The sequence below is a fragment of the Perca flavescens genome, chromosome 6 (assembly GCF_004354835.1).
Source record: "Perca flavescens isolate YP-PL-M2 chromosome 6, PFLA_1.0, whole genome shotgun sequence".
NCBI lineage: Eukaryota > Metazoa > Chordata > Actinopteri > Perciformes > Percidae > Perca > Perca flavescens.
The window spans coordinates 4422029-4438388 of NC_041336.1; the positions used below are offsets into that span (position 1 = coordinate 4422029).

Here is a 16360-nt window from a genome sequence, read left to right on the forward strand (position 1 = left end):
ACGTGAGGCGGAAACGTAGCAAAAGATATTAGTTTTTAAACCAAAACATAGTAGTGTAGATGTAGCCTTTGTAGCGCTGCAAAGATGAATCGATTAGTTGTCAACTATTAAATTAATCGGTCCGCAGGGAGTTGGGTTGGGAACTGGGGGGTGGTTGCTGGTTCAAGTACAGAGGTGGACTAATAGCTGGAGAGATGCCAGTTCACCTCCTGGGCACTGCCAAGGTGCTCTTGAGCAACGCGCCGAACCCCCCCACCCCAACTACTCGGGGCGCCTGTTCAGAAGTTGCAGCCCCCTCACTCTGACATCTCTCCATTAGTGCATGTAAAGGCCCTGGGGTCTCATTTATAAAACTATGCGTAGGATCCTTACTATAAGTGTACGTACGCGCAAAAGCCCAAAATGGCGTACGCCGAAAAAACAGTCCGATTTATAAAACCGTGTACGCACACCTGTAAGCAATGTTCCCTTTATAAATCAGAGATTACCCACAAGCATGCGTACGTGGATCAGCCTCTTAGCCTGCCCTGTACACCATAAATAGTCAATGCAAAGCACCTCGTGAATGCTGATCAGTGTATGAATGACACTGGCAGCTGTTACACCGAATCATGATGACTGGCAGAGAAAAAGCAAAAAACTTCTCAGATGTTCAGGAATTGCTGCAAATTGAATTATAATTTCGGCCTGTTGTTGCACAGTGTATGGAACCCTGATCTATAGACGACATATATTAATAATACGTCCAAAACGGCAGGCATTACGGCACTCAGGGACAGCTTCGATATACCACACGTATCTGATAAGATTTAACAGAACTATATATTATATCCAAACAAGCCTTAGTGATAAAGTTGAAGATAATATATAATATTTATTTAAAAAAACATTTTTCTGTCTGACATTTCCCTCTGGATACAGCCGGTTTCCCGCAGAAGTGACGAGGACCTTTATTTGGACCGGGATATGGCACGTTTCCGGCGCGTTGCCCTCTCTACTGGACCCAATTTAGTACATAGATCCAAGAGCTCAGCTTTATAAAATCTAAATCGGCATATTAGCCAGTCATTGTCAGGGTCCCTGAAGTCTCTTTTTCTCCTGATTCTTCCATAGCGTAGGCCTCCTGCAGGGCCAGCAGTGCCATCATGCAGCATTACCGCAGTATTTATATGTTTACAACAATTTGTGATCGTTAACACCTTGCCATCACAGCATCAACTAGTGGTATCCCCCACCCCGAGATACAATTTGAAGACGAAATGAAGTGTTTTAGGCAAACGCACTTTTCTTCATGCAGGATTTGTCACAAAGTTTGGACCGATAACGAGGACATAGACATAGACTTTGACATTTGATGATATATGCACAGTATTAAAGACAGATATTTAGTTATTAACATTGTGTTTTGCAGTTATCTAATGGTAGGGTATTTGATGATATCTTGTATTCCATGCAGACCGGCCATGTCCTCCTCCTGCGCTCCATAGCGGACAATGTGACGGCGAGACAGCGGCGATTAAATATTAAGAACACATTTTTATTTAAGATTTGAGTTGGAGGTGTTTATGGAACAGTTATCACTCAGTACAAGCGTAAATAACGACGTTACGAACACAGCTGGATCTCATCTTCATGGTAATGTGGATGATATATGAGTGAAAGAATGTGCGTGAGGCATCAATACTAGAAAATATCACGAGTAATCTTATTCCCATTTACTCTCTGCAGTCTGACTTCAGTTCACCACCTCACCATCATCCACCAATTCCTATTTTGTCTCCAAAATGTGCGTACGCATGGGTCAGAGTTTGCGTGGAGGACCGCACAGTCTCACGTCAAGTTTGTTTTTTATAAATCACAACCTTTGCGTGGGAAGTGGCGTACGCACGTTTTCAGCCCCGTTTTGTGCGTACGCCATGTTTATAAATGAGACCCCTCAGCATGTATGTGTGTATTTCAGGCCTGTGTGTAAATTGTAATTTCCCTAAAGGGATCAATAAAGAAGCCCGACGCAAGTGTCTTTGCTAGTTTAAGACCAGACCGTCCAGCGCCCACGTCGTTTAAATAGCAAATGCACCTGCGCCCATCTGTGGCCATGGGCGTGCTGCTCTTACAGGGAGGTGTGTTCAGGTGCATTCTGGGCGTGCTGCTCTTACAGGGAGGTGTGTTCAGGTGCATTCTGGGCGTGCTGCTCTTACAGGGAGGTGTGTTCAGGTGCATTCTGGGCGTGCTGCTCTTACAGGGAGGTGTGTTCAGGTGCATTCTGGGCGTAATGCTATCTTGAGGCAGCGGGAAGTGATCGCACCATTGACCAACAAAAACCTGGTCTAAAGTCAATAACGCAGCATTTCATTGTTATTTTAACAGAGCATTAGTAAAATGCTCCTAGGCTTGTTCTGTGGTGGAAGTTTTCCTTGAAGCAGCAGCGTTAGTGATATTCATGATAAAATCAAAATGAATAACGACTGTTTGAGAATTAAACCAAAGTTTGGTCTTTTGAGTATTTATTTACATTTGCAAATGGAGAAAACAGTTTCAAAGGTACACGCAGCACAACTGAAAATGTCTTTCTAACCTAAAGTCTAAACATCCAAACATCATATAGTGAAGACCTCTGTTAAGCCACCCCTCTAAATATCTTTAGCATGGCCATAGTTGAAGAGAGGACATCATTAACAGTCACACCATTGTCTCAGCTTCCCCTCTGCTCTCTGTTCTTAACATTAGCCTAAACATCAGTTTATCTCAGGAGACAGAAACCTACGTAGTTCTCACTGTCGTAAACAGTCATCGGCCTTCTCCACTTCTATCTAAGCAAAAAGTCAACAATGTGAGGAGCTTCAGGCTAGTAGAACTAAATAACTCTCTAGGCTATAGTTGACGTCTGCAGCTGTTCCCCTCTTTGGTGCTTTAAAAGTTTACAGGAAAGAACAGGATTATGTGGAGGTTTAAAACAATCTTTAAACAAATGGTTAATATCATTAAACAAATGGTTAAAATCAAATTTGCCACCACAGTTCACAGCGCGCGCACACTATGCTTGTTACACACACAGGGACGCACAGCAGCACACACACATGCAGAAGATTACAAATAAAGATTTTAGTAAGTGAAAAGAGTGTTTGTTTGAAAGAAAATTATGCATATATCCAACTCACAGGAGATGATAGCATATTAACCACAATACCGTAGTTGGCCCGAACCTATTTGGTGCCCTAGGCTAGATATCAGCTGTTTTTTTTTCAGACGTTTTTGGGGGCTTTTGTCCAACATTCATCACTTTTTTTAACGTTTTGTTACGCTTATTTCTGCGGGTTTTTTAAACTTTCTATTTTTTTGTCGTTTTGGCACTTTTATTTTGCGTTTTTGTCGCTTTTTGTGTTTTTGACACTTTCTTTCATTATTTTTGTCGCTTTTTCCTCCATTTTGGTGTGTTTTTTGTTATCTTCTTCAACTTTTCTTTACTCATTTGGACTTCCAGCGCCCCTACCATTTGCCTGTACTTACTGCCTATGCACCGGGCCGGCACCTGCATCAAACAATCATGTTCGGATAGTTTCACAAGTAAACAAGTAAAATGTGTGTTTTCTAAAACTGCTGTTGTGGCTGTTGTTGAAGGGCCAACCAGGAGACCCGGGTGTTAAGGGGAGTACGGGACCAGTGGGACCGATAGGACCGCCGGTGAGGAGCTGAACATCAGCTGGTTACTGTGTAATTAAACTGTGTTTATGGTTCACTCAGGGACTCTGACCATGTGTCTGTCTGTGTCTGTGTGTGTGTGTGTGTGTTTCAGGGTCAGGATGGACAAGACGGTTATGGAACTAAAGGATCCAAAGGTGTTAAGGTAGAGCTGACCATTACGACTCATCAAGATCAGGAAATGATTAAAAGAGAACGTGAACGCGGCCTTGTTTGCATGTTGTGTAAATGTTAGTTTAATGTGTGTAGACAGCTGATGCTCCAGCTGCTGCCTTTAACCTCTGCAGGAGAAGAGGAGGGGATTAAAATCAGGCCGCTAGGATAGAACATGGCCAAAACAGAGGGAAAACAGCTCCCCTGTCGATGCCCTTTGTCCCAAAAAACACTTTCCCCCACAGACTTACATGGAGAAAGAGACGTCTGTTCAGCGGAGACATTTTTATGAGCAGCACAACCCGCTCAAAATGACTCGTTTCACTGTCAGAATTGGATCCATTTTGCCCGACATTTAGAAAGTCTAGAATCTGTTCCTAAACCTAACCCAGTAGCTTTGTTGCCTAAACAGGTTCTGCACTGCAGGCGCACTGATTCAATTCAGATCAATTTTATTTATATTATGAAATCATAACAAGAGTTATCTTGAGACACTTTTCTTGGTAGGCGTTTGGGGGTGTGATGAACAGTGGCAGTCATAATAAGGATAATGGAACAGTGACTACAAGGTAGTCGTTGTAGTTCATGTCATAGCAGGGCACAGGAGGGTGTTGCGGGATGTAACGTGGCACCGCAGAGCATGGATGGATGCAGTGGACGCAGCAGGACGCGGCCGGACATTGTTTCTTCTTCGCAGAGCGTAGCAGTGTTCTGGCACGCTCTGCGAAGAAGAAACATAAGGACTCCGGGTCACTCGTGTTGCTGGATGTTCTTGGGATAACGCATGAAAAACGTGCATAACCTTCCTTAAGATCTCATTCAAACTGTTGAATGAGGACACGGTTCTATGTTATATACCTGACACTTGTTTCTGTTTTGTTCTAATAAAATAAAAAGTAAGATCTGGTGCTTGGAAAGCGTTTACTATCTGACATTTTATAAAAATCCTCCTGATGTCAGAGTGAGATTATGATTCCTTTTCCTTCTTTTTACAGGGAGATCCTGGTTTCCCTGGTTACTCTGGTCTAGTGGTGAGTCCATCTATTTTCTGAGAATTGATATCTAAATAATACCTAATGCAACGGGAAAAAGAGGTAGCCCGTTGGAGTCCAAACTGTTGAGCTGTGTTGTGTTTTCAGGGTGAGGACGGTGTGAAAGGAACCAAAGGATACCCCGGACGTAAAGGGAACTATGGCCGAGGGGTGAGACACAACATCCCTGCTCTTTATTTCAAATAGTTTTTGCTTCATCTGTGACTTATTTCATTTCTGGTCTGATCGTTCCAGGGGAACTCAGGGCGGCCGGGAGAGCCAGGCGTGCCTGGAGAACCGGGATATGACGGACACAGGGTGAGAAGACATTCACGGCCCTATTTAACAATCTTATCTTATGGACACAGGGCCCTGTCTTGCACCCGACGCAGCCCAAAACCCGACGCAAGTGTCTTTCCTAGTTTAAGACCGACGCAGTTGTCAATTTCCCATCCAGCGCCCACGTTGTTTAAACAACAAATCTGTGGCCCATGGGTGTGCTGGTCTTACAGGGAGGTGTGTTCAGGTGCATTCTGGGCGCATTGCTATCTAGAGGCAGCGGGAAGTGATCGCACCATTGCCAACCAAAACCTGGCCTAAAGTCAATAACGCAGCATTTCATTGTTATTTTAACAGCACACAGTAAAATGCTCCTAGGCTCGTGCACACACTTGCGCCAAGCGCTTCACGCTGTGCGTTTAGAACGTTAAAATAGGGCCCTTGGAGTGGAGTCTTTGTGATGATGAAACGACTACAATGTTTTTGCAAAAATTTGCTGCAAGTTTGAATCCGAAGGCGCAAAACATGTCTCATTTGTAGGGCCACACAGGAAGCTGCGCAAGCAGATTTCCGCAGATGTCCAACAAATAAAAATTAAACACATAATGGTAACACATCTCCAGCCCAAGCAGAACAACAGTTTGCTAAATTCCACAGATTCCATTTGGTTTATTATTCGATAGTTATTTTTGGTTTAGAAACTTAAAAAATACAAATGTTCCAACTCAAACTTTATGACAAAGTAGAAGTGAGGTTAACTAAAAAATGTAAGCTACTTACAGATAGAAACCGCTGCCTCTCGGGTCAGTTAATTATTGCAATCAGATTTTCTTTATTTTTTAAATAACAGCCTCTACTTTCATTATGAACGTAAACTATATGGTACTGTCCCTTATGTGTTCATACATTGTAAATAAAGATCAAATATAACAGTTTATTTGAGTCTTTTGCCCAACCGAGCAAGCACAATAAAAACTCAGTGGTTATCATAATCTCAGTATGAAATAATAATGATATATGTTTACTAATATTCCTCCTTTTCCTCCATCCAGGGTGCCAAAGGTCCTCCTGGAACCCCAGCCATGAGTGTAAGTCAGTAGTGGAATGTAACTTATTAACAACTTAAGTATATTTATTCAAGTGTTGAACTGACGTACAAATCTGAGGTACTTGAGTATTTCCATGTTCTGCTCCTTTCTACTTCTACTCCCCTACATCTCAGAGGTACATATTGTACTTTTTACTCCACTACATTTGTCTGACAGCTTTAGTTACTTTCCAGGTGACAGTTCCCCCCCCCTTCCTGTCCAGTGAAAACCACGTATCTCTAGATGTGTTGACGTTGAATGTTTTGTGATAAACTGAAGGACAATGGAGAACATTCTCCTACTTCTTAAAGCTAAATAATGTCTTTAAAAAGCCTCTCGGATAAGCTGGAAAATCAAGTCAAAAATGATTTCAAGAAAAAAAGTTGTAATATAAAAAACACTGACATTGAACGTTTAACTGCAAGATACAGACTTTTACTGCACTAAGGGTTTAAATGCAGGTCTTTTACTTGTAGTGGAATATTTTCACTGTATGTTTTAGTACTTTTACTGTAATAACGGGTCTGAATACTACCTTAAACAACATTAAAGGTGCACTATGAGTTCCTGCCCTCTACTCCCCTCATGTCTCCGTAACTGTCATGACTAACTGACACTAATCCCCCCCCCCTCCCCCAAACATTTTGTTGGTGATTGGCTGGAGTGGTTTGTTGTATTTTGGTGCACAGCCTATGCCCCTAGTGTTTGTTTGACGTTTACGACCCCGGGCTTTTTCATGGTGTGTTCAGGGGACAGGCAGCTAGCGGATCAAGGAGAGATGACTACTATTTGAGACAAAAATGAAATTGCGCTGAAACCATCCAGGAACTCATAGTGCACCTTTAAGGGAAATATTAAATGTATTTACACACAACATATGTTCTGTTATCTCAGGAGTGCCAGATGATCACCTACATCAAAGACAACTGTGGTGAGTGTTTATTTTTAGTTGTCATATTTGGGCTACAATATGAATATAACTCTGTAAAGGTTTCATATTGCTAAATTAAAGTTCTATTGAAAAAATACTTAATACACCTTTATAATGTCCTTGTTTTATTTTTACAAAACAAATGTGTAATAACTTTCAACGAAATAAAGTGCAAAATGTACTGCTGCTATAACTCAAACAATATTTGTTTCTCCTCCACGCAGCATGTTGCCAAGGTATGTATATCTCCGTTCAGTCACTCAGAACGTTACAGTAAGTACAATACAAAACTCCAGCTGTGAGATTTACTCTCCTAATCATCAAAAAAATATCAGTTCACCTTTTAAACCTTTGTAGTTTCACTTTGGTTTCATTTTAGTCATGACTGGTGATTTTGGACGGTTGGCAGTTACATAATACTCTCCTATGATTTTTAAAAGATGTTGAGGGTCTGACACACCAACCCGACGGCTGACCGTCGGCAGAAAAGGCAGTCGGACTGATCAGTCAGCTACCGTCTCGCGTGCGTGAGACGTAATACATCTCCAGCAACAGCAGGCGGCGCTAATCTGTATTGTCACGCAAAAAATTTAACCGGAAATGAGAAAACATCTCTCTAGACCTCGTAAACACAGAGCACGCTGTCGTCAGTCACTGTTTTCATCAGAGAGTGGTGATAGTAGTCAAGAAGGATCGTTGTTGTCATTACTCGCTGAACGGAAGATGGTCCTTGATGGGTTGGCTCAGGCTTCTTCCCTTCTTTTTACTTTAACTAATCCTCAGGTTTGGTGTTTTTCGATACGTTGACGGTCACATTTAAGTTGTGTTTATTTGCTGTGGCCATAACACTGGACATATCGTTTGTTGACTCTATGAATTTGGCTAACCTTACTGATGGTGAGATACTTGCTATGTATGCATTTCAAGTAGAGATGAATCGACAAAACAACTTTATATTTCTCCGATTCACTGCTTTATTATTCTAACGGCGCCTGCTCTCTTCAGTCCCTATCTATACCGCTTGACCATATAACGTTACAGTGCTTGCTGGCGCTCGTTGAGCCTCCGGGCCGGTTCAGACCGCTGCAACTTTCTAAATCAGTTTCGTCTTGTCGTGAATGAAGCTTTTTGGAAGCATTTTGGAATATTGGATTGTATGACTTGTTTTGACTTCACCGGAAAACAGTAAATCTTGGAGGTATGGATTAACACAACTTTTATGCCTTTCTGTCACATCTACTGCAGTCAAATTCACTGTGTTCCCTCGGAAGGAATAACTGCACATGGCTAAGCACTTGTAATGTAATTTCGAACATGTTTAGAGGCTAAGAACACGTTTAAAACTTGCCCTGTTTAAGCCTATTGGGTGCAAAATCTAGCAGGAGGATAACACGGTGTAGGCAGCACCGATCGTTTTCGTTTTTCTCGCTACTGACAGTACTCCTAATTTACAAACAACAGACCTACGGGTTGAAATCGACCGGAATTCTCTTTTTAGTAGTACTGGTGTCAGTACCCGATCCGTTCCACCTGCACAATCCGTTCTGCGCATGCGCAAGATGTTCATGCATGCGCAGATAATAATACCGTTTTACGACCTGCCCGATCTGTTCCACGCTAGCCTCCACCCAAGCTAACGTTAGTTTAGCTAACAGCTAATTTGGCTAACCTCTAGCCGACAAATAACACATGCACAGAACGGATCGTGCAGGAAGAACGGACAGCTAGATTCAGTCTAAAATAACGTTAAGTCAAACATAATGGGAAAAGCAGGCTACAACAAAATTAAGACTTTACAGTAACAATAAAGACAAGTATTGAGTGATTGTATTTTAAATGAGCACAAGTAAAGTAGAACTGACGTAACAGCTTTTATATATGTTAACGTTTGTTTTGAAGTTTTATTTTGAGGGTCTTTTAAAAGTTTGCATGCTGTCTCAGCTAGCGGTTAGCCGAATTAGCTGTTAGCTAAACTAACGTTAGCTTAACTGTGGAGGCTGACGGACGGCAGACCGCTACAATCAGCTAGCGGTTAGCCAAATGAACTGTTAGCTAAAGTAACGTTAGCTTCCCGGTGGAGGCTAGTGTGGGAACAGATCGGTAGTGTCGTAAATCATCGTACCACAGCGCATGCGCGAACATCTTGCGCATGCGCAGAACGGATTGTACAGTTGGAACGGATCGGGTACTGACAACCTTCGAGCACAAACACCCATTTCCTGGGTGAAAGTCTTGTGTTTTCTCCTTAACTTCTCCCGGGATATGACTCCTCTGCTCCCCGGCTTGAAAGCCTATTGCCAATCTTCAGTCTTATACAGCAGCAGTCAAATTGGTGCATACAGCAATAAATACGTACAATACATACCGTACAGTGCTTTACTTTTCATAGATTTATGTACAAATGGTTCATGAGAACAGCCTGCTAATGTAAGTGTTTTGGGCAGAGTTTCTAAGATGATAGCATAGTGGTTTTGGGATTTTAATAGGGTTGGGTACCGTTTGGATTTTTACGATTCCGATGCCGAACCGGTACTTTTAAAACGATTCCGATTCCTAAACGATTCTTATACCGATCTTGAAAAACTGAAAAATGAAATAAAAGGCTTTCTCAGATGGTGTCAAAGAGGCCTGTACACACACAGGTAGGAGTTTGAAAGGGCAGACAATTCGGGGAGGCTGTCCTGCCTCCCCCACCACCAGGCTACAGGGTCCTGTCCTGAACAATAGACTAGCAGAGCAAGTGTAATATGTTTACTAGCGATCATGTACAGTCAGTGAATGGTTAATATGCTTTTACGTCCGTTTTGGTGAGCCCAGAGGAAAATATGACATTTTAAAAGTAGCCTACATTTACGGTAGCTAGCGAACGGTAGACTACAGAGAAAGTGTGATATTTTTACGTCCGTTTCGGAGCGTGTACAAAAAGCAGTCTATCAGCTGTGATTGTAGAGTGCGTGTCGAAGAATAGTGCGGACACCCGCTTCACACCGTGAGCGGGCACATGCGCCACACGGCAGAAAAGGGTGAAAGACAGTCTGCCGCTGTCCGGAGCGACAGAGGGAAAATATTTCAGTTGGAACCGAAATTTGCGTTCTAATCCGGTCCGAATACTACCGTTTGCGTAGGAACAGGTACCATAGTGGAACCGGGTTTTGGTACCCAACCCTAGTTTTTAATGGGACCTGATTCGATTTTTCTCAACATAAACTCCTCCAGGTGAATCAAGGTGCCCGGCCTACCCCACCGAGCTGGTGTTCGGTCTGGACATGTCGCAGGATGTGACCCCGGCAGCCTTCGAGAGGCAGCGCTCCGCCCTCCTCTCCCTGCTGGACGACATCACCATCTCTGAGAGCAACTGTCCGTCTGGTGCTCGTGTTGCCGTGGTGGCTTACAACGCCTACACCAAGTACGTTATCCGCTTCCAGGACTACCAGCGCAAGACTCAGCTGATCGAAGCTGTGAAGAACATCGCCCTGGAGAGGACGTCCATCAGGCGCAATCTGGGGTCCGCCATGCGCTTTGTGGGTCAGAACGTCTTCAAACGTGTTCGTAAAGGACTGATGATGAGGAAGGTGGCAGTCTTCTTCTCCAGTGGGCCGTCAGAGGATAATTCAGACATTGTCACCGCCATTATGGAGTACCGAGCCCTCAAAATCGTCCCAGCGGTCATCTCTCTGCGAGCCGCCCCGGAAGTTGAACGAGCGATAAAGGTAGGTTTGATTCAACCATTTTAAAAGTAGGGACCCATTCTTGTTTGCTCAGTGGCCTCGGGGGAATTGTACTAGACGTTGAAGAGTTGATCACTTCAGACTGACCTATGATCTTTTAAGCCCAGTTCAGACCAATGAATCTGGACAAGTTTAAACTAGCAACTACTTGCAAAGCGTCAGTCTGCAAACCTGCCAATTCACACCAATGAGACGAGACGGTGTATCATCTGCATAGAAAAATTACTCTGTCCTTCAGCTCTAACTTTCAACTTTCAAAATATGAATGTGGATAACATTAGTGATAGTGAGATGCTTGCTAGAGTTGCATTTCTAGTGCTGAATCAGCAAAAACGTTTTATTTCATTGATTCACTGCTTTGTTTAAATGCTGCTCGGCCCGCTGCCTCTCTAGACTTCTTTTAAGGTTTAGACAATCTAACCCGTGATGGGGTGAAAAAAATTCTGCAGAAAAAGGGCTGCGTTTTACAATTTGGGCACTTTTTTTGCCCGTTGGAGAGCATTTAAGCTGCTTACACACCAACCAGACGGCCGACCGTCTGCAGAAAAGGCAGTTGGACTGATCAGTCTCCCTGAGTTGGTCCAAAAAGTTCCTCAGAACACACCGAAGAGACGAGACGTAATACGTCTCCATAGCAGCAGGCGGCGCTAATCTGTATTGTTGCCCAAAAAATGAAAACCGGCAGCTGATTGGACGAACTCGTCATGTGGGTCTGGTTTCTCTGGAAATTCAAAGCCAGACTTATCACGGCGGCTCGTTCAGAATACGATCTCATATTGTAATAAAATAGTTCACCGAAACGTCTTTCTGAAAACATTTTAAGAGAGAAATAGGCCGTGCAGTTGCTGAATCTGTCTTCATTTCAGATCAACAAAGGTCAGTTTAAAAGATTTTTGTCAGCTTTTGAGAGACTCATTCCGCTCCCCATTTCCGGGTTAGCTCTCCACCAATCAGATGGGTCGTTTGAGTCCAACTGCCGGCAGTGAACGCCCCACCGATTACACATGTCAAATCAGCCAAAATGTAGGCATGGAACACACCAAACAGACTTGAGTCACCGATCTCGCCAGACTGTCCAACGGCCGATTATCGGGTTAGTGTGGCCGGGCCTTAACAAGAAGTACTTTAAAGATTATTTTTTTGGGCATTTTTAGGCCTTTATTGACAGGACAGCTGAAGAAATGAAAGGGGGGAGAGAGGGGGGAAGGGCCGCAGGTCGGAGTCGAACCCGGGCCCATTGCGTCAAGGAGCAAACCTCCACACATGGGCGCCCTATCCACCGACTGAGCTAACCGGGCGCCCACAAGAAGTATACTTTAACTCAGGAGATGAAATGTGAATTTTTTTCTAGGATTATCTGTATGTCATTAAACTTCTTTTTGTCAGAACAAAGTTAGCGACAAATAATAACAGCTGCTGTTTCATCTCCAGGTCGACGACACAGGAAACTCTTTGTTCATCGTGCTGGGGAGGGACACGGCTGCTGACCTGCAGAAGGTCAAGAACTGTGCGATCTGTTACGGTAAGCCCCGAGCCTGAGGCTTGGATTATTATAAATCATTAGTGATATTATAAAAAACATGCTTAAACCATAGCCCTAGTCCATATCGACGACGTTCCACTTCCGGGATTGCTCAGGTGCTGCGGAAATACCGCCGGATGTTCCTCTTTTTGGCCGGATATCCGTCCACTTTCTCTTTCTTTGTGTTGGCGTTCTAAACTGTGGGTGGCTTTGTGCCCATGTGTGTGTGTCTCCTGCATGCGCAAGTACAGCAGCGGGGAGTTGCTTACTTCCCTAGATGAAATGGAGAGCCCAAGCATGTCTTCGCAGTGGGCTCCTGGTGTCATGCCAGAAGTGATCATCGGCCAAACGTGATCGCTGTCTACCTTACATGCTAATGATCAAAAGTAAGCGTAGATCAAGGCCGAAGGTCACTGGCTCTGCAGCACTTTGTTTTGTTGCTGGTGGGTGCACACATTTCTCCGTTCGTTCTGCACGCTGTTTAATAGCGGCTGAGCCGGGCTGCCTCCTTTCCCCGCCCGGGGAACACCGTTACCTGGATCTGTGACAGCTAGACGGAAAACAAGGGGGAAAGGCAGAATCTCTAGATGAGCTGCAGCCAGGCCGCACCTGATTTAACCGTGCTTATAGTTTGATAAGATTGTTTTAAAAAAATACTCTGAACCCCTAACCTTAATCGGCCCGTTCAGTACAGGTATGTTTTAATCCAAATACATCATAACATAAAGAGTTCAGAGTTCTTTATTGTCCCTCAAGGGGGACATTTGGTTTGCAGTAAACAAGACATAATACATCTTAGTAGCACACAACCAGTGTCACTAAGAAGGCCTAAGTGACAATTTTAACAGCTTGAATTGCACAAAGCCATTTTCTAACCAAGCTAGTTGTCTTCTCGATGATTTGATGTTTTTTCTTCAGACCCCTGTAGGCGTTCAGAGTTGTGCCCCTCGATCCAGGATGTCCTGACACCTCAAGAAGTCAACGTGGACCTGGTTCTGGTGCTGGACGGCTCCAGGGAGATGCAGGCCGATGAGTACGCCGGCGGCCAGCAGCTGCTGGGCTCCGTGGTGGAACATCTGGCCGTGAGCCCACAGCCCCGCAGGGCCGACGGCCAGGCCCGCGTGGCTGTAATCCAGAGCGGTACCAAAGATCCCAAGCTGGAGTTTGACCTGGGGACGTACCAGAGCAGCACGCTGATGCGGAGGCACCTGATGGGGAACATGACGCAGCGGGGCGGCTCTTCGGCGCTGGGGAAGACGCTGGACTTCACCCTGAAGGAGGTGCTGATGAAGGCCGGCCAGCCGAGGAGGAGGAGGGCGGTGCTGGCCGTGGTGGGCACCAAGACGGCCTCCTGGGACCAAGCTAGGCTGGACTGGATCTCCTCTAGAGCCTACTGTGACGGGGTGGCGCTGTTTGTGGTGACGGTGGGCAAGCGCTACGATCGGGAGCAGGTGGAGGAGCTGGCCGGTTGGCCCGTAGCGCAGCACCTGATCCACCTGGACCGACTGAGGGCTGACGAGCAGAGCTACGCCCAGCACTTCTTCAGAGTCTTCCTCTCCGCCCTCAGCAGTGAGAACACACACACACACACACTAGAGCTTTGACTTTTGCCCAAAAATCAATTGTTTGTTTATTGATATTCAAATATATTCGAATATTTATTAATAATAGTTTGACCATTAAATGCCTTCAGTAAGACCTATATTGGTATCATCATCAAACTTAAGTTAAAAAAAAAGAAAAGTCAGACTCTGGATTAAACACAAACAGTATGCTTCAGGAAGTTCGGAGCTTTCACTGTAGCCTTTGTAAGTGGTCTAATGTTTATACGTGCGTGCTGGTGTGGGTGCGTCAAGCCGGCATGTGTGTGTGTGGGTAGTGTTGCCACAAAAGCCACTAGCGACAAATCTGGCGACTTTCTGTAAAAAAAAAAGAAAAAAGTCACCAGTATTGTCCAGCGATCATGTGAGGTATTTCTCTCCTGTGGCCCCAAAATAGTCCCCTCTCTCTTCTGTTGTGTGACTGAGGAGCAGAGGAGCAGCCCCTCCCTCCCCTCTGTGCTCTCTCCTCATGTGCAGCAGCACTGCAAGCAGGTAAGTAGAAAGGGGAGAAGGGACAGAGTGTGGGGGCCGGTGTAGGTAGGAGAGACAGCGGCACGCAACGGGAGAAAGACGCTGCTGAGCTGGCCGGGCCCTCGGCGAGCCAGCCTTCTTTGGGAATTGGTGGGGAATGCAACGCGACCAAGCCACGGACGAGAGACGTGCGTCGCCGCGACGTGTAGTTACATTTTGAAATGCGTGAAAAAGCCTCGGAATCTGAATTGAAAACAACGTTTACAAGCAAACACATTTACAAAAAATAATGCCCATAACAGGTTTGAATATTAAGGGCCTAATATTCGTTCGAATATCATTCTTTCTTTTAAATATTCGAATAACGAAGTTCGGAGTCAAAGCCCGCCACACACACACACACACACACACACACACACACACACACACACACACACACACACACACACGACTCCTGGTCCATGTACAATATGGGACAGGTGTCATGTCAGTCTTATGCACAGACCTTCAAATAAAGTGTCACCTACATTTCTGCTTCTTGTTTTGTGCATATTTCAGAGGGAATAAATGCGTATCCTCGTCCATCATTTAAAGAAGACTGCAACAGGCTGCAGGAACCAGTCGATGCACCGGCCTTGGAACATGACGATTCACTGGACTTCGATAGGGACAACGGGTAACTCACACTTTATTTATACACAACCTTAGAAGGAACATGTTAAAGGTCCCATGGCATGAAAACTTCACTTTGAGATTTTTTAACATTAATATTTGATTTGATTTATTGGGATCTCCATTAGCTGGGGCTGCAGCCGCAGCTATTCTTCCTGGAGTCCACCCACAACTTGTGCAGCTATACATTGACGTACATAATTACATTAAAAACAACCACCAAAAAAACAATATTCAATACATCACTGAAAGAAAAACAACAAAAATAATAACAAGACATAACAACATTCAACACAACACAGGACCTAGTTTAAATTATTCACAAACCGTAGAGATGAGATTATAACATTTTTCACTAATAATATGACCAAGCAAATGCACGTAGAATACCCTCAATGATACTAACAGCATTTATTAAGTATTATCCAGTATAGAGTTCTGCTCAGCTTGGAGATGTTCTTTAAGTAATACTTTGAATTGAGGTTTTCTATTTTCTTGAATGACATGACTAGGCATTGTATTCCAATTAATCATGGCTCTATATATTAGTGTTTTTCCCTTTGTTTGTGCTTACTTTAGGCAATGTGTATTTACCCTCCGTAGCATGTCTAGTGCTGTAGTCATGTTTATCAGAACTAAGACCAAGTTGCTGATACAACACCCATGGCTGTTTAGTCACTAAAATATTTCTGGTAAAGTTGAGCAACGAGGCAGTTAATCTGTTCCTTACACTTAACCAGGATAAACAGCCATGCATTGCATCAACGCTTGATCTGAGTGGGCACCTCAGTAAACAGCATGCAGCCTTATTCTGAGCAATTTTCAATTTCTTTATAGTTGATATGGCAGCAGCTGACTAAACCCATATGAGTTGACCCGAACCCATATGAGTTCCCCCAGCCTGCCTATGGTCCCATAGTGGCTAGAAATGGTGATAGGTGTAAACCGAGCCCTGGGTATCCTTCTCTGTCTTTGAGAAAATGAAAGCTCAGATGGGCCAATCAGGAATCTTCTCCTTATGAGGTCATAGGGAGCAAGGTTACCTCCCCTTTCTCTCATTTGCCCGCCCAGAGAATTTGGCCCGCCCATGAGAGAGAGAGAGAGAGAGACATCATGGCTTGCAAGCAAGCGACGCATGGCAGTTGATCAAGGCCACATCCCCACCCTCCACCTTGTAAAAGAGAC

The 16360-nt window shown here is 44.3% G+C and overlaps 1 protein-coding gene across 4 annotated transcripts in view; it reads left to right on the top strand.

Annotated features, from left to right (window-relative positions):
- LOC114556932 (collagen alpha-6(VI) chain) overlaps nucleotides 1–16360 on the top strand; it is a 69232-nt gene that overhangs the window by 43242 nt on the left and 9630 nt on the right. For all 4 annotated transcript variants that reach the window (XM_028580078.1, XM_028580077.1, XM_028580076.1 and 1 more), the window contains 12 exons: nucleotides 3619–3681; nucleotides 3794–3844; nucleotides 4848–4883; nucleotides 4992–5054; nucleotides 5139–5201; nucleotides 6215–6250; nucleotides 7145–7181; nucleotides 7406–7417; nucleotides 10398–10891; nucleotides 12341–12431; nucleotides 13350–14000; nucleotides 15062–15179. In XM_028580078.1, coding sequence (XP_028435879.1) covers nucleotides 3619–3681; nucleotides 3794–3844; nucleotides 4848–4883; nucleotides 4992–5054; nucleotides 5139–5201; nucleotides 6215–6250; nucleotides 7145–7181; nucleotides 7406–7417; nucleotides 10398–10891; nucleotides 12341–12431; nucleotides 13350–14000; nucleotides 15062–15179 — 1715 coding nt within the window. The remainder of the gene's footprint in view (nucleotides 1–3618; nucleotides 3682–3793; nucleotides 3845–4847; nucleotides 4884–4991; nucleotides 5055–5138; nucleotides 5202–6214; nucleotides 6251–7144; nucleotides 7182–7405; nucleotides 7418–10397; nucleotides 10892–12340; nucleotides 12432–13349; nucleotides 14001–15061; nucleotides 15180–16360) is intronic.